At 44.5% G+C, this 20,458-nt stretch overlaps 1 protein-coding gene across 1 annotated transcript; it reads right to left on the reverse strand.

Annotated features, from left to right (window-relative positions):
- Window positions 1-8,074: 8,074 nt before the first annotated feature.
- On the reverse strand, window positions 8,075-16,336 carry Smim20 (small integral membrane protein 20). The gene is made up of 3 exons (XM_026403884.2): window positions 16,126-16,336; window positions 9,438-9,494; window positions 8,075-8,705 (listed from the first exon to the last, which is right to left on the reverse strand). Exons 1-3 carry the CDS (start codon window positions 16,232-16,234, stop codon window positions 8,668-8,670), a joined length of 204 nt encoding a protein of 67 aa, XP_026259669.2. The 5' UTR covers window positions 16,235-16,336; the 3' UTR covers window positions 8,075-8,667.
- Window positions 16,337-20,458: the final 4,122 nt, after the last annotated feature.

Here is a 20,458-nt window from a genome sequence, read left to right on the forward strand (position 1 = left end):
GTCTTCCTGTTCCTTTACTGGAAATGCATCCAGGAGGCCAGGGCCCTGGGGACTCGCTGCACTGAGACCTCTGACACTCACTCCCTGCAATTACTCACATTGTCACAGAAAGCCACGGTGCTGGCAAGAGCTGGTGCAGAATTAATGGAGATCCAGAAATGACCGAGGAGTTAACGTTCAGCCAGACAACAAACAGGGACGACCCTTTGGGGATTCTCAGGCCCCTGTCTAACGTGTTCCCCAAAGCCACAGACCTTACTTTCAAAACCCAAGTGCCACTCTCTTGAATGTAAAACAAACAAACAAACAAAAAAAAAAACAATAATTGGTTTTGTGCTTGGACATTTTATGTCTGGTCATGTGAGTCCACAGTGAGAGAGAGGAAAAACAAACGAACGAAAAAAATAACCGTTTCAGAAAGTCGATTTTGCTTATTTCACGTGATAAATCACCAGAGCTGCCATTTTCCCAGTAATTTCAAAGCCAGACAGTGGTTAGTTTTTTCCTAAACATGGTTGTCTTCATTTGAGCCTTTCCGAGGGTGGGCACCCTTTGGGCTTTCCCTCAATACAGCAAAGGCAGCCAGCTGCGTGCCCCTTCCACATGTTTACCCAATATTCCAGCATCGCCTTCATGAGGCTTAATGGCCCCGATGTATTCCAGGGCGAATGTACTTAGCAGAAAAGTACAGAAGCTGACGACTCGCATTTCCCCAAATTGATTCCACATCTGCCTTAACTAAGCTGCTCCCGCTAGTACAAGCAACACCCCCACCCATCCTGTGCAAGACCGCGTATGCTATTAGAGGTTGAGAAATAAAAGGGCTTTTTTAGAAAAGAAGAAAATAAACTAAAGATCAACCTGAGGTTCAGAGTACTGCTGGGGGTTACTGGTCCTTCTTTGAAGAAAACTAAATAACTCTGCTAAATTACAAAACATTTCAACTCCACCTCTTTTGAGTCCTTTTGCTCATGCTGCACAATCTTTGTGTGAAAATCTTGTTACAGTCCCAAAAAACAAAACAAAAAAACCCTCAACTATCAGAAATGTTAGGAAACCTCATCTATCCAGAACAATGTAGAAAGGGAAAGAAAATACCAAAAATACCCCAGGGGTAGCCAAAATGTCACAAAGCCATTGCTATTTATCCATACCACAGCCTCTAAACCCACGTGAAAGGCCTGCACTTTCATTTGATGCCAGGTTCTAGTGTTTGGCTAACTGCTTTCCAGGCTCACTGTGGACCAGAAGTCACAAATCAGATAGGAAGCTAGAACCTGTCCCTGCAGTTGGGAGGCAGGGCACAGATAAGAAACCAGAAAACTCACAGCACAGTGTCTCCCACCAGGGAAGGAACTGGTAAGTGACCCACCCCAACAGCCCCTGAGGCACAGAGGTACAATAACAATAAGCCCAAGTCATAAGAAGGCTGAACCATGTTTAACATCTTTTTTTTTTCCTGATTTTTTTTTAAATTGTAGATGGACACAATATCTTTATTTATTTTTATGTGGTGTTGAGGATTGAACCCAGTACCTCACATATGCAAGGCAAACGCTCCACCGCTGGGCTACAACTCCAGCCCCTAACGTCTTTTATTTAAAGTGGAAATAACATGTGGAATACATTTCAGAAAAATTATTAAAGTAAAATACAATATTGAGATGCCATGTCAAGACTGTACTGTTGTAATTTAAAAAAATGGTATAAAAAGGAATTTCATTTTATTTATTAATCCAGAGATATTCTTGCTTCAGACACAAATGAATCCAGGAGATTTGAACAACATTGTCAGGACCAGGCTTCTGTCTCCTGTTGATCCTTTCTACCTTTAGTCTCAGACTGACTCTGGCCTCATGGTGTCGAGATGGCTGCCAGTAGCTCCAAATCTGACCACACAAATGGACAGGTAAATTTAACCTGTACTCATCCTGGATCAACAGGAGACAGAAGCCTAGTCCTGACAATGTTGTTCAATCTCCTGGATTCATTTGTGTACTCATCCTGGATCCTATCCCGTGGTCAGGAGTATGCCTGGTGTTCTGATTGGCGAACCCTGGACTACATGCCTACTCCTGGTATAGGGGATAAAGTCAGCTGCACTCATAGCAGAGAGACAGAATGAGACCAGGAAGCACAAGTAGGGTAGATGATGGGAGAAGGTGATATCATGACAGAGGGGACAAGATGTCAGGCAAAGATTTTGCAGATGGCTACCGGGACAGGGAAAACGGGGAACCTCCCTCATATACAGCATGACTTTTTCTTGAAGCCTCTGGGTATAAATTATTTTTGTTGCTTTTTTAAAATCTAAATAACTTTATTTCTTTTTCATGTGGAGCTGAGGATTGAACCCAGTGCCTCAAACATGCCAGGCAAGCACTCTACCACTGAGCCACAACTCCAGCCCTTGCTTTTTAGGTACGTGATGAATGCTTAATAAATAAAGGAGTTCTTGGTAATTCATTGGTAACTGGTAATGTTTTCAGATCCTTCCAAGCCCACACACTCCCATGTCAGCATATAAGAATAGCTATATGTATATCTATAAATAATACATACTCACCTAAAAATATAAGAAACAGAACATATATGTAAAATTGAAACACAATTTTAAAGGACTGTCTCATAGACTATCAAATTTACATAGTTCTCTACTTCAATTATTTCCACATTTTTGTTATTCTATAAACATTTTTGTACATTTTAAAAACGTACCCAAATGTACCTAATGTACCTTTAAAAATGTACATTTTTAGAAATATACTTTTTAAAAATGTACCTAAGATTATCAATTTGTGAAACCAGTCCTAAAAGAGGAAGTTTGAAAATATAAATATTTAAAAACTATTGATACCAGTGAAACTACTTTTTACATTCACAAATGATTGTGACAATAAAAAGTTGGTAGTGACTGGAGTTTTCAATTATACAAGTAAATTCTCCCTTAGCACCACTATTTGGGATTTGGTTTTTTGTCGCTTGTAACTAAAAGAGTCTGGGAAATGTGTTCCTTTAAAAAAAAAAAAAAAAAAAAAAAAAAAATATATATATATATATATATATATATATATATATATATATATATATATATATATATATATATCTGATTTTGGTCATGTGTATTGACAGAGAGACCCCCAGAAAGAGATTGCTTTGGAGTTTCTGTATTGAGGACCCCCAAGTCTGGTGAGAAGCAGTGAGTCCTCATTTCTCTTTAATGTGCTCAGACCATAGGGGGGGGGGGAAGACCACACAGCTGAGTCTAAATGGAAGGGGGAGGGGCACTCTGCTGCTGTCAATCAGTTGGGAGATCCTGGGAAGGGTGACCCAGCTGCCCTCTCCTGGCTGAGATCCCTGCTCCTGAGAGGTGCAGGGTTCATGCCTGCCTGCAGGTGCCCAGAAGGTAGATGAGCACACAGCCAACCCAGGTGCTCTGCCTACTGTCCTCAGTGCCAATGAGCTGCACACAGTACAACAGGCAGAATCGCTGCCCTCTGCAGTGTGAGCCAAGTTCACGAGAGTGAAATTGCCCGTCTGTGGTGGAGTCCTGTTGAGACTTGAGAAATAAGTTTTTGTTTGCTGATGCTTCAAAACGTGGCTGCCTCGGGGCACAGGGCACTCTTCCAGAGTGTGAGCTCTCAGGACATCCAAGCCCCAATGGCAAATGCCCAGGAACACCTCGTAGATCCAGCCTTGAGCTCAGCGCTCTCAAACTGCATGGGCCAAAGCCCGGTTTTGTGTTTGTCTGATTACCAGTCTGTCATGGACTACTAAAAAATGTAACAAAATTTAATTGTACTGGAAATTTGAAAACACAGAAAAACACAAAATGCAAGCCCAAGTTTTTACTAGATTCAGAAGTTTCTAAGTGTGTCTTCATTTCTGTACTAACCTCATGTGGAGCACATCTCCAACTGCTCTGGCTACCAGCTCATTACAACAGCTGTGGGGAGAACCCTGGGCTATGTTTTGAAGTGTTTGTATTTTTTTTTTTTTAATTCTTACTTAAAATACTTCATTTCTCTTAAATTAAGTCAAAACCATCATTTTGACGTGTAAAGGTGTCCACCACGTGGTCCTACCTGCCATGCTTTCATTCACTCACTCATTCTTTCAGCTGATCATGCAAGCCACCATTACTGAGTGCCTACTACACAACAAGATCACACCAGGTGCAAGGTAACAGCTGAGGCACTGTATAGTGCTCACCCCATAAAAATCTCCACCTAAAGCAAACCATCGTTCAAACATGTGCGTGACTTTTAGACTCTACAGCCTTCTCACTGCACGTCGGAGCCCCAGGAACTTCTCATGGCTACATGAATCTGTTTTTCTGTACTATATCCAAGTATCTGAGGCAGGGTAACTTTACAAAGAGGTTTATTAGCTCAGTTTTAGAGGCTAAAGGGCCTCTGGGGAGGGCCTAACAGCATCATGGCTGGAGCACATATTATAAAACAGGAAGCCTGAGAGGGAGTCAGGGTCAGGCTCACTCTGTTGCTCCCTTGGAGCTCAGGGTCCCTACATTAGGGCTCTCTGCAGGAACAGAATCAACAGTTGCTATGATTATAAAAAGAGGACTTATTAGGTTGGCTTATTTGACCAGAAGCTGCATAGTCCACAGTGGCCATCTGCAGGCTGGACAGCTGGAGGAACCAGTAGCTATGCAGCCCAAGAGGCTGAAGCCCCAGAACAAGAAGGATGGACAGTGCTACCCGAGTCCGAGACCAAAGGCTTCTGGAAACTCCCTGGAGAATCACTGGCAGAGTCTGCTGTAGAAGAGTGAAGGAATGAGAGTCTGATGTCCTCAGGTGATCGCAGCAGCAATCAAGAACTGGTTCAAGAGAACTGAGCTTGCATCTGCAGCTGCTTCCTTGTTCTTCCAACTGTCATTCCATCCAAGCCACCATCCTATTGGATGGTGCTGCCCACACTTAGGGAGGGTCTCCACTTCAGTCCACTATCCCACATGCCAATCATTCCTAGACAGACCTTCACGGACAGACCCAGAAGCCTCTTAATCATCAGCATCTCTTAATCCAATCAAGGTGACTATTCAAACTGACCTTTAGAGCCCCAAAGAGGTACCTTCACCCCTTCTGAGGATGGCGCTCCCAGTGATGTATGGGACACCCAATAGGCCCCACTTCTTAAAGGATCCTTCACCTCACATTTCCTCATAGAGGACCAAGTCTCCAACATGTGAACCTTGGGGAATACACTCATACCAGAGCAATGGATCTGTTCAAATGTCAGCTAGCCCCTATGATAATAGCTGTCATCAATCCGTCTCCTGCCATGTTCTAGATATTGTGACAGGACCATATCAGTGTTCCTAATTTCCCAGCAACCCCACAGGACTTGGCCATCCCTTTGCCACTGAACAACCTGGTTCCCTAGAAAGTTTTCTGATTCCACGATTAGACACAACCTTTTTACTTCTAAAGTCAATCTTTGCACCTCTTCTTAAAACCTTTTAATTGAATAAATGATTTAATTGAATACGTTTTTAGAAAAGTTACTATTTGCAGAGCTCTATGAATATTCAGAAACTCAACACGACCATGTACCTGTTCCTAGATCTCAAGAGAACCTAACACCCTAAACACCTCCTCTGACACTTCCTGTCACTCCCCTCCCCTAAGAGCAGCCACTACCCTGGCTTCCAGCTGTAAAGCTGAGTCTTGTTACTGGCTTTGTTCACTCTCACTGCAGCATCGTACTCCAGCCTGAGTGTATTGTTTATTCATTCGTTGTCCTCTAGGTGGATGGTTGGGTGGTCTCCAGTGCTGCTATAAACATTCTATCGTATGTCTGCCGGTGAACTTGGGCACGCATTTCTGCTGCATAATAGCTGGCAATAGGAACCAATGCAGTACTGGGTTTTAGGGTTAGTAGATGGTAACTACTTTTAATATTCTGCACTATTTTAATCTCATTTGTGAATTTATTCATCTGCTCTACTAAACTATAAATGGCTTTTTGATCAAATACATATTACCTATGCTCTCCCTCATCTTAAAATGAGGGATCTAAAACATAAGACAGAAAACTGAAGTGAGAAAAGAGGAAGGAAACTGATAGGATAAAGAGAAGGATGAATTGAACACAATGGCCAAATATACTTCACAGAGCTGTAGCTACTATTAAAGCTGGACCACAAGTGAGGTTGTGCTTCCCATCAGCCAGTGCAGAGAGGGAATCAAGTTACATAATTCAATGTTCACAGGATTAAAGCACCAAGTGGGATTTTAAAAAGTCAATCTAAGTCTTCTAGGCATTGAAAAGGAAAGGCCCAAACTTTATTTCAAAAGTAACAATAAGAAATGTCAGTTTCTCCCCTCCTGTTGTAACCTCCCCCAATATGGACATACTAAAACCCTAAGATACAAGGTGTTGGGGAAAACTGGACTCCAAAGTATGGTCCAGGGACCTCTGAGAGTCTCTGGAACCTTTTCAGAGCATCTGCATGGCCAAGACCATCTTCTTGGTACTGAGAAAGGTTTTGATCTTTTTTGCTCTCATCCCCTTAGGAGAGCAGAGTATTCTAGAGACCACTTGGTGATACTGCAACAGATAGGTACAGAAGCAGATGTGGGAACTCAGCTGTCTTGTTAGACAGATGTTTAAGAGGTTTGCAAATTCTGTCTTAAGAAAATTTTCAAGCAAAAATATGCCCTAATGGGTTATTATATTTTTTTAATGATAGAATTTTTCAAAATTAATTTCTAATATAGTAAATATCTATAGACATAACAATTCACATAAATAATCACTTTAGAGTTCCTGAAAACTTAAGAATGAAAAGGTGTCCCAAGGCTAAAAAGCTGAAGAAATGCTAGTTTGATGGAAGATTTCCCCAAAGGACATTGCTTGTCAAAAATCCCAGAAGGTAAAGTGGAAAATGGTCTGTGATCCAATATATTTGGGAAATATTATGCCTCTCCTGGAAAACAAGTTAGAAGCCAATAAACCTAACCAGTGTTATAATTCTGTTTCCTGAATGGTCTTGACTAAGACACCTCTCAAGTGCTTCTATTATTATCCTCAGGGTGCACTTGGGAACTCACAGATGACTGGCAAGGCCCTCAGTCAATCCTCATGAACAGCATCTCTTACAACTCAGCTTCTGTCAAGTGTGGATAACAGTCTGAAGTTACACGTCTGACAGCAGGAAGAGTGATTCTGTTACCAACATCAAAACGACTGGGCAGGACACACAGCTCCTTTATTTCTGCAAAGAGGTAGATTAAGGGCAGAGACAGGCCAGGACAAAGATCCCACTCAGGAAACCAATCTAGGTCTATTTCCTCAAAGACAGTCAATCAAGGCCCCACAGCTCTCCTCTGCAGAAGTCACAGTCATGTTAGCTTAGACATCTTTCAAAGCAGATGGTACCAGGCACTTGCCTTAGTCACAACAAAAATCTCAAGCATCTGCAGAAGTTTGGCTTTAAGTTCTGTAACTTCTTGGTGACCCCTCCAAGGAAAACAGAGCAAATGTACCCTTAATTAGTCAACTTCCTCTATTGAGTTGTTAACTGCAAGTCAATTAAGTGTTGGGGAATGCTTACCAAAAATGATGATTTTGGTTTTGGACATATCAATCTTATTTCTTTTTGACAATAATTACATAATTGGGCCAGTTGTCTGTTAAGAAAATGCTAAGTTCACAATCATAAAATTAACCTCGTCAAGAATCTCCTCTGAGGAGAGCCTACAATAATATGCAAGGCACCACGACTCTTCAGAAGCATGCAATCTCATAAGAGGCTACGAGGGCACAAGGACGGGACACTAAAAGTAAAAGGAAAGAAGGAAAGGAACGGAAGGAGGGAAGTGCAGAAAGAAGGAAAAAGAATCAATTCTCACTTTCATTACTGCAGCACCTGGGAAGGTACCTGCAGAGAATTCAATGTTTGTCTCAACAAATGTGCTATTTACCTTTAAAATGTTCACTTATAATGCAAACAAACAGGTGAACACTTCACAAATGTCTAATCAAACAGTACTTCTTGGTGTATAATTTAGTTTACAAAAAGATTTATGAAAAAAAATACACCATTGCAAAGTAAAAATAAATCATTTTAATAGACACATTTTCACCTCTGTTAATTCACCACTGATTTCTTCTACACATGCGCACTGGTCTAGTTTGACTCACTTTGTATTTATTTCTTTTCTAACATGGAATAATCTTTTAACAAGAGATGGTTGAGATGAATGGGGTATTTTTAAAATGCACAAAGTACCTTGCCCTCAAAGAGCTTTATCAACTTGACCATTTTCAAGGAAGTTCAAATCTCTCATTTGGAGGGGCAAAGAGGCGTGGACCTCCTTAAGCCCACAGGTTCTATGAATTCGTAGCATAGCTCGGCTAGTGATGAAGACTCAGTGACGAGCAAATCTCCTGCGAATGGCCTTGCAAGAGTGCAACAAAGTCAGCCGAGTCATGAAAACCTTCCTAATGGTGTAGTGTATTCCAGGATTCTTCTGATTCTTGAGGGAATGTCAGTCCTTGTGCACGGTCTTTATTACAGGCCTCTTACCGACAGCTTTCACTTTCTCCTCCAGCCATCTCTCTAGTGAGGTGGTTTACTCTATCAATGCTGAGTCAAAAGCATGCAGATGTCTCATTCCACAATCGAAGCTGGTGGTGGCCTTCTCATTTCCTGCCGAAGGGATCAGACCACACCTTCAACCCTATAGGAAGAAACAAGATATACTATAAATGTCCCAGCACCCCTCAAATCCAAACCAACAAAACGACATCCATGGCACTGAGTAGTGCGACTCCCATGGGGTCTGAGAGCGAGAGCCAGTTGCTGGAACCCAGGAGTGAAATGACTGGGAAGCCACCCAGTCACCCGGCAGCCACAAGGGGCATCAAAACAGCTCAGAAATCGCCCCATAACAGGAAGATACAGATCTGGCCTAGTTAAAAAATAAATAAAGAATGTTGCCACAGATTATGAGAGTTTTGGTTAATAAGCAGGAAACCTCTCATTCTCAGCCAACTTGGATCATCTTAAAGGACTGACCTACTCAGCCATGAAGGGAGCTTTTTTGGGCTTTTGCATAAAGCCCAATCCCACATCAATTAAAATAGCTCACAAGTAAATGCGATTTTCCTGTGAGGGCAGGGTTTAAATAGGTACTTGGTAAATACTTCTGCAAAACAGCTACTCATGCTTCCTGTTTAACTGTATACTTGTAACATTCTTACGCTTATTTATCAGATGCAACAGAGGAACCCGCAAACTTGCAATAAGTATTCTGCAGTGAAATCTGAAAATGAAGTCTTAGATAATGGCTATGAAAAAAATGGCAACTATTATGAAATAAGTAGCAAAATCACAATCTAGTTTCTACACCTTCTCGCCCCTCCATGGCAAAGCCCACACAAACCACACAGCACAAGGGGGACAAGTTTACCTGGTGGCTGCACATCTTCTTGAACAATACCAGCCCGATTTATGGCCTGTTCCTTCTCTGAGAAACACAACAGAACAATTACTCTTCAGGAGGAGGAGAGGGAGAAATCTTTGTATTTATATCAGCCTATGACATGGGACAATTAGCAACAATATTTATGTGATATTAAATTCAGAGATTCGGCTACTCAAGGCTTTTAGGTTGTGGAAGTAAGATCCTATAACGCAAAAAGATGGGGTATTTTCAATTTAAAAAAAAAAAAAAAAGCAAGCTCCCAACTTCAAAAGAAAAGCTCCCAACTAACATCTTTTTCCTGTGATCTCAGCATTTTGGAAAGGCAACAAAACAACAGAAAAAGAACAATTTTGAAAGAACTGGTGGGCGTGATATTATAAGCGGAAGGCTGCTGAAATGAAGGAACAAGTACAATTAACAAGAAAACGATGTCGTTTGTATGTCTAAAACGCACTCCACTGAAGGACTAGACGCAGAGCTAAATATGCTATGTTTTTGATAGGAAATAGAGCAGAAAATTAATCTTTGGGTGGGTGGCTTTGGTTTGGATAATTGAAGCTTCCCTAATTGATTGCAGGTGCTGTGCCAATTAGCAAGCGCGTTGTAGCTAGGCGGCGAAGCCGATCTCTTTGGAGATGTCCAACAGGCCAGGGCCAAGAGAAATTGGGCATTTTACGACTGTGGGCTTCAAGAGCTCTGACACATCTTTCTAAGTGGTTGAGAATAAACCCGAGGACTGTGACAACAAAAGACTTATTATTTTAAGTATCTTGACAAACAAATGGGAGCTTTTTAGAAGAAAGACTCGGGGAGCCAAAGAATGTTTACTACTAAATTATAGTAATTAAATGTTGTAATCAGACCTCTGTTTTAATCAGACAGACAAGCGTTTCTTTAGTCCACATTTAGCTCTTATTTAATATTAGGCTATTTTCTTTATTTTGGCCTCTGGATTCTCATAAAGTTACACAAGCATAAAGGTACAAGAAGCAGGGTTTTCCCTGGTCTTAAGATTCACTGAACTTGCTTCTAAGTGATGTGACAGAAAGCCAATCCTAAATGACCAGATAGTTTTATCAGCGCTAAGTATTGCTTTGGCAAATAAAACACTGGGCAATGGAGCTGATGGGGATCTTGGTATCCAGTTCTAAGAAGGACAGGGAGAAGACGCCAATTAGAGACAATGGCCTGGTTGCCTTCCCACCTCTCTGAAAGCAGCAGGTGGCTAACCAAGACCCTCTGAACCTAGATATGCCAAGAGACTTTTTCCGACACAAGTGGGTGATAAGGGGCCTCTAAGGTGTTAGGCTTTCTGAGATAACACAAAAGGTGTTCTCATTGCCTAGATGGTAACCCTTGTAGGACTGAGCCCGACCACAATGTCCATATGTAAGTCTCAAAGTATGCATGTCCCAAACATGCTCGGGAAAATGCCAACTCATAAAAGATCACACACACTGTCATCAGTCTTGCCAGGAACAAAACCCGATAATTTTCTAGATCTAAAAGGCCTATTCTCTGATATAATGAAAGAGGGCAGAGATGCCTTTTGAAAGATAATTGTCAGAAGGTATTTGAGATGTACAAATTTAAGACAAGCAGTCACCCTGGTACACCGAAACATTCTTTAGCAGGTATTTCGACGCCAAACACGCTGGCAGACTGCCAAGCATGAGAGGAAGCCAACTTCGGGTGGCAGGGACAGAATACCTAATTGTGTTCTAACCTCTTATGATGCAATGGAGAATCAAGTGAAGAGAAAGGAATCCCTGTCTCCACACTTTCTTGCTAACTGCTAATGAGGCTGGAAAGAGGCTGAGGATTTGTTTTAAATAGACCATAATCTCTTTCTAATCCTTGTCCTAATGCAGACACCTCTGCAGTCTGGCCTGGACAGGCATTTCAACCAGTCCCTACCAAGCAATACCTAGGTATTAGCATCCTATCTACATCCGCTGGTTCTTTAATCCATTAATGTTTTATAAATACTCTGAGGCCAAAGCAGTCTTATGTAAATTCATGATTTCACACAAAGACACCTTATTTGTGAATGCAGAATATGCTAAAAGGAAGACAGAAACTCAAACTCGTTCTCTCAGGATTTAGCCAGTACAACTTGATGAGGTGGACAGATTTCTATTATCACTGGAGAAATCGCAAATTTATAAAAACCACAGGAAAAGGGTAATGGTGAAAGCCAGGGATTTAATGGCGTGGACAAATAAGCTAATTACTGACTTTAGTCATGAGCATGTTTCTATCCTGAGTGAAATGATTAAAAGCCAACTATGGGACTCTGGGTTGGAAAATCCCCCACTCTGGTGTCTCAGCAAGCCCGACTCTGCCCCCTGGTGCTAAGGCAGTGGTTTGATTTGTAGTTTTAATTGAGAATCCTTATCTCTAGTCAAAGGGCCAAGCCCTATTATTAAAGTTGTTTACACATGCAGGTGGCTGATTTCATACAGTAGTAAGAGAATCCACCTAATAATTCTAAGTCTTTGAAAATGAAAACATATCCTTATATTAAATGTCCATATTAGAAAATAAATCTAGTGTGTGACTTGTTACTGTATTTAACGTTGACAGTCCTACAAACAAATGCAATATATTTAAGGGCCAGTTCCCTCAGCAACCTGGGAGCTAATAGCTAGGGGTGCTCTAAGGGAAGAGTAGTGGGAAGAGATTAAAATTAAAAAGCAGACAGAAACAGGTACAAAATAGGACCTTGGCAATCTCTCTCCCCCCATCTTTTCCTGCCAATTATGAGTTGAAATAAAGCAACTCATAACGTGACATCAAGGGAAAAAATGCTAAATTTGTATATGGATATGCATTAGACGTTAACATTGTTATCAATATTGAATTTCCTGGATTGGATGACTACTGTGATTAGGTAAGAGAAGGTCCCTGTTCTTAGAAAGGCTAAAGTGTTTAGGAACAAAAGCTCACACTGTCTTCAATTTTGTCTCACAGAGTTAAGCAAAATAGTAGCAGTAATTGTAATATATACGTAACTATAACTGTGTGTGTAAATACCTGTATGCGTGTGTGTATTACCTACAGGGGAGAAAGCAAATGCAGCAAATGTTAACCACTGGTGAGCCTCGGTGAAGGACAGAGGAACCTACTGTACTATTCTTGGATCTTTTCTGTCAGTTTGGGTTTTTCTTATTAGGAAAAAAAAAGCAAGAGTAAAACACACATATAATAAAGCCCAACAACAGTGTGACTGTTCCATGTTGATTAATTCAAAGTAATCCTTTAAAAAGACAAATTTTTAGAAAAGATACTTTGTGTTCCCATTCTGCTGCAGTGTCTGGCACACACCCTGCTGCGGGGGAGTCCAGAACTGGAAGCAAGCGTGACCTGAAGCCAAGGGGAACCAAGTGGCCCTAACAGTAGGTGTGAACCACAGGCCAGGGACACACCACACCACAACAGCAGCAAATGAGAACAGAGGCTAACAGGACCCAAATGGCAGTACTAGCAAGTGTGAACCAGAGGCCAAGAGCCCAGATGGCCGCAAGAGCACCTGTGAGCCAGAGGCTGAGAAGAATCCACCCGCCACCATAGCTGTGTGAACTAGCTGGGTGAAGGGAGCCAAAGGGCCACCTGAATTACCGGCTCCTTCTACACTGTGAACTATGGGAGGGGGGGGTGCTTCGCAACACCAGCGAGAATCCAAGGCTGGAGTCTGTGTCGGCTGGTTATAAGGTAGGAGGAATGAAGAACACTTTCTAAGCCCTAGCATGTGATGGGAAATGCCCTTGCAAGGCAAGAAGATTTCCACATCAATGGATTTCCTGCACCTTGTTCTGAAACAGGGCAGCAGGGTACAACCTGAGAATGGAACTGACTCTGGAACATTTTTCATTGTCTCAAAGACACTGTGACAAGGCATTAGCAGACAAGGGTGGGGGAGTTGGGGTCTGGTGTCCACTCAGCAATTAACATGCTGGGTGACCTTGAATGAGTCACCTAAATGAAGGAATAGATGAGTTAAAGCTTCTTCTGGCAAAAAAAAAAAAAAAAAAAAAAAACCACCAACCCTGATTTTATGCTTATGCACATCTAATTAAGATTAAAAATGAACATGGTCATGAAAATGATTTTTCATTCTCAGTTTACCAGCTGGTCTCAATGCCTAAAATGCATGTTCTTTCTAAAAGGCCATGTTCAGAATCACCGCCTGGTTCTAGAATTCAAACAAATTAGGCTTCTAGTTCCAGCCATCTGCACCCTTCCCTAAAAGTGCTCTTTAGACAAACCACGCTATGCAACAGGATGAAAGCTGAAAGCAACGTCCAGGGCTCCTGCCAGAGAACAGCAAGACTGGAACCACACTTCTGGTTTGGGATCACTGACCCCCAAGGCCAACTGCTACCTCCCCAGTGCTCACCGCAGTACTTGAGTATCACCTACAGAACTGACCATGTTCTTCATGCAACACTGGGCAAAGTCTTGCTGAGTTAATGAAAGAGCTGCGGATGACACTGAACGTCAACATGAAGTCCTGTAAGGCACGCTGTGACAGTGGCAGCTGATTAGCAAACACGGAAAAGCTCCTTGGCTTTACTTTACCCAAGTACTCTTTTGCCTCTTTTCTGCTTATTCCAGCAGTGACCTTGGAACGTTCCTGTCCCCATGCTCCCCATACCCCAACTGGCCCCACCAAAGGATCCAAAGTGACCTGATGTTCCAGCTCATGGCTGGGGCTTGTTCTCTGCAAGCTCTGGCTTCAAATCCTGTTTTTCACTAGTAATCCAGTTTTCAGGTACTGGGCTCCTGCCCTGACCTTCCAAGAACTGTGGCCTTCTCCTCATATGCCCCAACCCTGAGGAACAGAGGGAGCTAGTAGAAGAGGTGGCCAAGACAGTTCTGTGCATGAGATTAGGAGTTCATACCGAGGACTGTCTCTGTCCAGAACCTTCCCTGACCCACTCTCCTGGCTCCCCATCCCTCCCAGCAACAGTAGAGGTAAAACCATTCTCCCTAGATCAAGGTACCTTTCACATTTGGGGCTAGGTAATCCTTTGCCACAGGGGACTGTCCTGTGCACTGCAGAAAGGTATTCTGGCTTCTATCCAGTAGATACCTGTAGTACACTCCCCCACTCCTCCCCTAGTTGTGAGGACCAAGAAAACGTCCTCGGGGACAAAATCATTCCCAGTTGGAAACCACTTTGTGGTTTTTTTTTTTTTTTTTTGGAACTGGGGACTGAACCCAGGGGCATTTAACCACTGAGGCACATCCCCAGCCTTTTTTTCATATATTATTTAGAGACAGGGTTTCACTGAGTTGCTTAGGGCAACTTTAGTTGCTAAGATGCTGAGGCTGGCTTTGAACTAGCGATCCTCCTACCTCAGCCTCCCAAGCTGCTGGGATTACAGGTGTGCACCATGATGCTGGCTCTGAAACTTTCTAATGGGAGCAAAGCAGACGCTTTGTCCCAAGTTCAATTCTACAGGATGTAAATAAACGGAAGCAGATTATGCAGACCCATATTTACCCCCAGTCAGGGGCATGCAGACAGGCTGGAAAGCAGAACCTACAGAGGCCACTTCAGACCTGGCCAATGAAAGCAGCTACAAGGAAACTCGAGTGTGTACTAAATGCTCTGCCTCCAGAAATCAAATGCTGTAGCATCTGTAATGGGCCGAACATTTACATGGAGCTTTTGCCTTCAAATCACCAAGCTTTCAGCCTCCACTAATATTCTCCAGGGGCAGGGCTGGCCCTCTTCCATCTTCAAGATGATTCAGGTTTCCTGGAGAACAAAATGAGCCTCTAATGCTTAATATTTTCTCTCTGACAGATGGTTTCAGATGTATCAAAGTGCTAATCCTTGCTGAGGTATAGGTCTCAAGGAAGGAGAGTTTGGCTTTTAGAATGATAGGACTTGAATGATTAAGGAGGAAAATTACTCCCAGGATATTCACCATTGTCATGTGAGCAACCAGCTTAAAATGAAGGAAACCAGCGCAATCTGAAAAACGATTTGAGGGAAAAAAAGAGGAAAAAAAAAACCTAAAAAACCAGGTTAGCAGCATAGGTTTGAAATATTTCCACTCAAAAACATCTTTGGGAATGGAAATGAAGGGCAATAACAACACCTTTCAGCTCAGGATGAGGGGAGTTCCATCTGCCTCCCTGCTATATCACCATTCCCAGCCTGGGTGTATGGAAGAGGTTGTAACAGAAGCCTGGGTTAGAATATCTGCCTTGCCACTTACTGTGTGACCTTGGGCAAGTTATACAACCTCTCTGGGCCTCAGTCTCCCCATCTGTAAAATGGGCGATAACTTCTACCTCAAGGGAGGTTGTACAAATGAAATGATCCAACCTACACCTAATCTGACATAGCATATTAAACCTTGTGTTAACTATGAATGTGAATTAACATTAGGTTGACCTACTATGTGCAGACTGATTTCATATATCTCATCACCTCTGAAGCTCCCAGAAGCTTACTACTGATGGTGCAGAGACACTACAGAAGAGAAGGCTGAGGGTCTGAGAGGTTGAACCACTCGGTCGCAGTCACAAAGCTGCATGCTGCGGGGTTCGAACCTGGCTCTGTCCGACTCAGCCCAGCTCTTTCCAAGACACCACGTGGAACCGACTGGTCGGGTCGGGGTGCAGGGGGTAGTGACTGGGGCCAGAGGTCACTCACGGTACTCCTCCAGCCTCATTAGGGGCCGGAAGTAGATGGGGTAGAAAGCGGCGCCGACCAGGGAGACGAAACCGCCGAAAATGAGCGCGGTGCGCAGGTTCCGGGACATGCTGCCCGGCGGGGTCTGCCCTGACCCGCGAGGGCACCCTCACCCTCGGAAGCCTCGCTCTGCCCGCCCAGGCCGCGACCCGGCTCGGAAGAGGCGGAGCGGCTTTCGCTTCCGGGCCTTGGGGCGGGGCGCGGGGTGGAGGCGGAGCTGGGGAGGGGCGGGGTCGGGGACGGGGTGGAGCCGGGGCGGGGCCTCGGGTGGGCGGGGACGGGGCGGGGCCTCGGGCCTGCCGCCGCCCTCCCTTCTTTGCCCGACTGCTCCTGGCGCGGGCCGCGCGCGAGAGCTGTGTTGCTGCCAGGGCTCTTGTTGAGCTTTATCCCCCGCGGAATCTCACCGGCCCTCTTCCCTGCCGGGGACCGGGCTCCGCTTTCCACCGCTCCACTCACCACCTGCAAACCTCACTCCCTCCACTACCAACCACGCCCTCTTGTCCTTCCCCACTTGTCTGTCATTTAGTGGACGTCTCCCACGAGCTGGACCATCTCTACAGCTCTCTGGTTTAATCCTCAAATCAGCAGGCTCAGTTTACCGGTGAGGGGACTATGGCTGCATGCACAGCTTCAGACAAGTCCCTGGGCTTCCCTGGGGGTCCCCTGCTCTCCCTGTTCCCTGTACTGAGATATCAGGATTCCTGAGGACGATAGGAGATAAATGGGGATCTGAAAAGGGCAGAGAGCCAGCAGCCAGTCCTAAGGATGAGACCATGGGGCTCTGGCTCATTGCCTTAGGTGGGGTCCACTGAGGACAGACTTCTGCTTCCTCTTCTGTGATTGCCATCCTCTGCACCTGTGCCCCTTTCAGATGGGCTGTATCTGAACACCACCTGCCCAAGGGGCCTTCGCCCAATCCTTTGTAGATAGACATGATGCCAGCAGCTGGGGCTGGAAAGCACAGGGGATATTTATCTTGACCCCATTATTTAGTCCAGAAAAGTGAACTGAGCCTACTGATTCGAGGATTAAACCAGCGAGCTGAGAGATCGTCCAGCTCATGGTAGACTTCATCATCTTTCCGAAATGGTGTGGAGATCTATAGTTTCTTCTTTCTTTAAAGTTTGGTAGTTGAATCAAGCTACCATTTACCATTGTAGCTCTGGAAGCCTATAAATCAGCTGTTTGATCTGTTGGCAGATTTATGGACTATTTGCTATGCCCCAAACACCAGGCAAAGTGCCATGGGGGACACAAGATGAATAAGATGTGACCCCTGCTTTCCAGGATGCTGCCACAGAACATATACATGAAAAGATAAATAATGATCAACACAGCCCATTGCCGATGAGAGATACAGGCCTGCGGGCTACGGAGTGCAGACGGGGAAGACAGATGATTGTGTAGTGAGGTGGCTGCTCCTCAGGCACCTGCGCAAGCTTGTTGGATGCGGAGAAAAGACTTTGAAGCAAAGAGGAAAGCTGTGACACATGCTTTACATCACATGACAGAAAACACCCAGGTGTAAGGGGCATTTGTCATTTTATCACCCAGGATCCACCTCCCGTTTTCCCAATAATAGTGCCCCAATATCTTTTGGGAAACCACTCCCCTCACACTCCTGGTCTGCTCCTCCCACCCCCACTGCCACCATCCTACTTCTTCCCAGCTCTGAAAGTTAAGTGCATTGCCAAGCCCAACCACTCTTCCTTGCCTGTGTGTAGGGAACAGACAGATGAGGATGGTGGGAACATTAGGTTAAGAGAATAATTTCATAAAATGGGCCCACTGTGCTGACCTCCACATGCTTTCTTTTCCAAGAAGCAATTTACCTGCAGCCCTGCCTGGACTCAGTGGACAGGAGATGTCACATTCCTCAGCAAATTACTTGTTATCTACAGGAGAAATGCAGGCCCAAAGTAATGTTGATAAGAGGAATCCAAGTTACCCTGAAGGAGACTTTTGTGACCAGATCCTGAAACTCTGGGAGAGAAGGATAGTTTCTCCTAACCACAAACATCTTTAAGAATGCATGGTTAAGAATCCAATTAGAACGATTCAGCATGGGACCAGGTGACCTAGAGTCGCTAGCTACAACAGTGGGGACTTGAAAGTCTGATGGCACTCTGCTGTCAGTCAAAAGTCAGGAGGTGGACCTGTTCAGGACTCTCTGGAAACTTCTCTGGGATCCCCAATGAAACTGGAGCACAGGAGAGGCACATTGACCCTCCTCTCTGAGAGGACCCACTCTTTCCCTTGAGTGTCCCCTTTCCCCTTTCCTGATCCCTTCAATAAACTCCTTCCTGTTATTCTGAGTGACATGTCTGAAATCTCTCTGACTTGATCCCAAGAATCAGAGTTTGAAGAGAGTTTTTGCTCTGCCTCAGTTTCTTGGGAGACCCCCAACTCCATAATACATGGATTGTTTGGCACAGGATGGAGGCCAATGCAGTTCATCTTCCTGGTCATACGACCCACATTAGCCAACCATACTCGATCCCAACTCTACTAGACAGCTGAACTTGACTTGAGGGCATGAGTCACAGTAGCTACAAGGGAATGAGGGCACAATTTAGGGACTAAGAATGAAATCGATACAACAGGAGAGCTGAGAGATGGACAGAAACCAGATGCTCATTTTGTACTTGAGCCAGCTGTACCTGAAACAGGCCACCCCTAGGCTGCTCAGATGAGCTGTCACATCCCCCTTTTATAGAAGCCAGTTGAAGTTGGGCTGTCTCTTTCCAAACAGAAGATGAAATATCCATGGATGTGGTTCCACTTGATTCACACTTCCATGAGAATTCAAGGCAAAGGTTGCTCTATTGTCTAGACCGAGTCACTGAGAGCCAGAGAATGGAACTCTTTCAGGGTTCGGAGATCAGGGATTCCTGATACCTCTGTGAGGAAGCTTGGCAGAGTAACCAACCAAGTGCCCCCCACCAACCAGTCAGAATGGAAGAGACCAGGATAATGGGACATTCTGATGACTACCTGGGAGGCTGAGACAGGACATTGTGGTAGATGAGCCACCCCCTCTCAAGGTAATGTGGCAAGTGACTAGTGGCCTCTCTGTCTCCATCATAATGACCTGAAAGCATTAACTGTCCAGCAAAAATGAGTACCCCCTCTATGTCATTAGAATCTATCATTAGCCTTATCACACCAGAACACCGTTACTTACCACTTGCCTGCCACCAGATCCCCAAACGCAGCTTCCTTTCTTTGATCCCAATGTGCACAGGTTTATTTAGAATATCACATTCCCCTGGTTTTCCATCACCTCCATCCTATCAATTCCATCAGCAAGTAGTTCTTGTGTGCCTTCTCGGGGCAGAGCACTGGAGTAGTTAGTTGATCTCTCACAAAGACAGCTCAGGAACATTCTTGAATTCTACAGTGGCTCCCTGAGCCCTATCCAGCGTGCCAGAGGCTCAGGTATTGGGGGAGGCAGCAAAGAAAGCAGCAGTGTCTGCTGTCCACGTGGCATCCCAGCCTGGTGGAGGGAGAAGATGTGGCAGCCTAGTGACTGCTGCTTGGCCCTCTGCCTCACCGGGTAGCAGTTCCTGGTGTATTTTGGAGAACGTCTCTTCAGGCTGGCCTTCATAGTTGGCCAGCAAATCCGGCACTGAGGGCACTGCTCATGCAGTAGAGTACTAGTGTCAGGACTTGCAGGATCCTTGCCCTGTACAGTCACTAGGATAATTGACTCCTTCAGAGCAGGAAGCTGGGGCATATCGAAAGTGGCTTGCAAAAGGTCACATGGCTTGTAAGTGGCAGCGTGAAGGTTCAAACCTGGTTGCAGAGACCAGTTCTTAACCACTTATCTAAACTACCTTGCACAGTCAGTGAGCCTGTGTTGTGGGGTATGGGCATGGCCCAACTAAGTCCTATTCATCTCTTTCTCCCAGAATTCAGACGACAGTGACCCAAAAATAGGTGGCATTGTTACAGCGAATTAATCCCATTGCTAACGTTCTGATGAGCTTGTTGCCCTCTCCTGCCTGCCTAGGCCCTTGGAACCTCTTTGGCAGGGTGATTCTCCAGTGATCATGATGCTCTGCAGGACTCCCGTGTGTTTCCAGTAAACTCTGTTTGAACTTAAGATGGTCAGAGCCAGTTTCTGTTTACGCCGCCAGGAGCCCTAACAGAGACAGAAATCAACACGATTACTTAGGACATATGGCACAGATGCTGGCTCGGGGCTTCTGAGCTGTGCTAATGTTTGGTAAAGCCAAAGGAAGTTTGGGTCTGGGGGAGGTACTTCTGGGTAGGGGGAGAGTTGGAGAGAAGA

This window comes from Urocitellus parryii, chromosome 10 (assembly GCF_045843805.1).
Source record: "Urocitellus parryii isolate mUroPar1 chromosome 10, mUroPar1.hap1, whole genome shotgun sequence".
NCBI lineage: Eukaryota > Metazoa > Chordata > Mammalia > Rodentia > Sciuridae > Urocitellus > Urocitellus parryii.

What these genes read in the sequence shown, in the direction of transcription:
- Smim20 (XM_026403884.2), bottom strand. Translation starts at nt 16,234, where the DNA reads ATGTCCCGGAACCTGCGCACCGCGCTCATTTTCGGCGGTTTCGTCTCC. An exon ending in AATGAGGCTGGAGGAGTACC is followed by an intron (nt 9,495 to 16,125) that starts GTGAGTGACCTC and finishes TGTGTTTCTCAG; the next exon opens with AGAAGGAACAGGCCATAAAT. An exon ending in AGAAGATGTGCAGCCACCAG is followed by an intron (nt 8,706 to 9,437) that starts GTAAACTTGTCC and finishes TTCTTCCTATAG; the next exon opens with GGTTGAAGGTGTGGTCTGAT.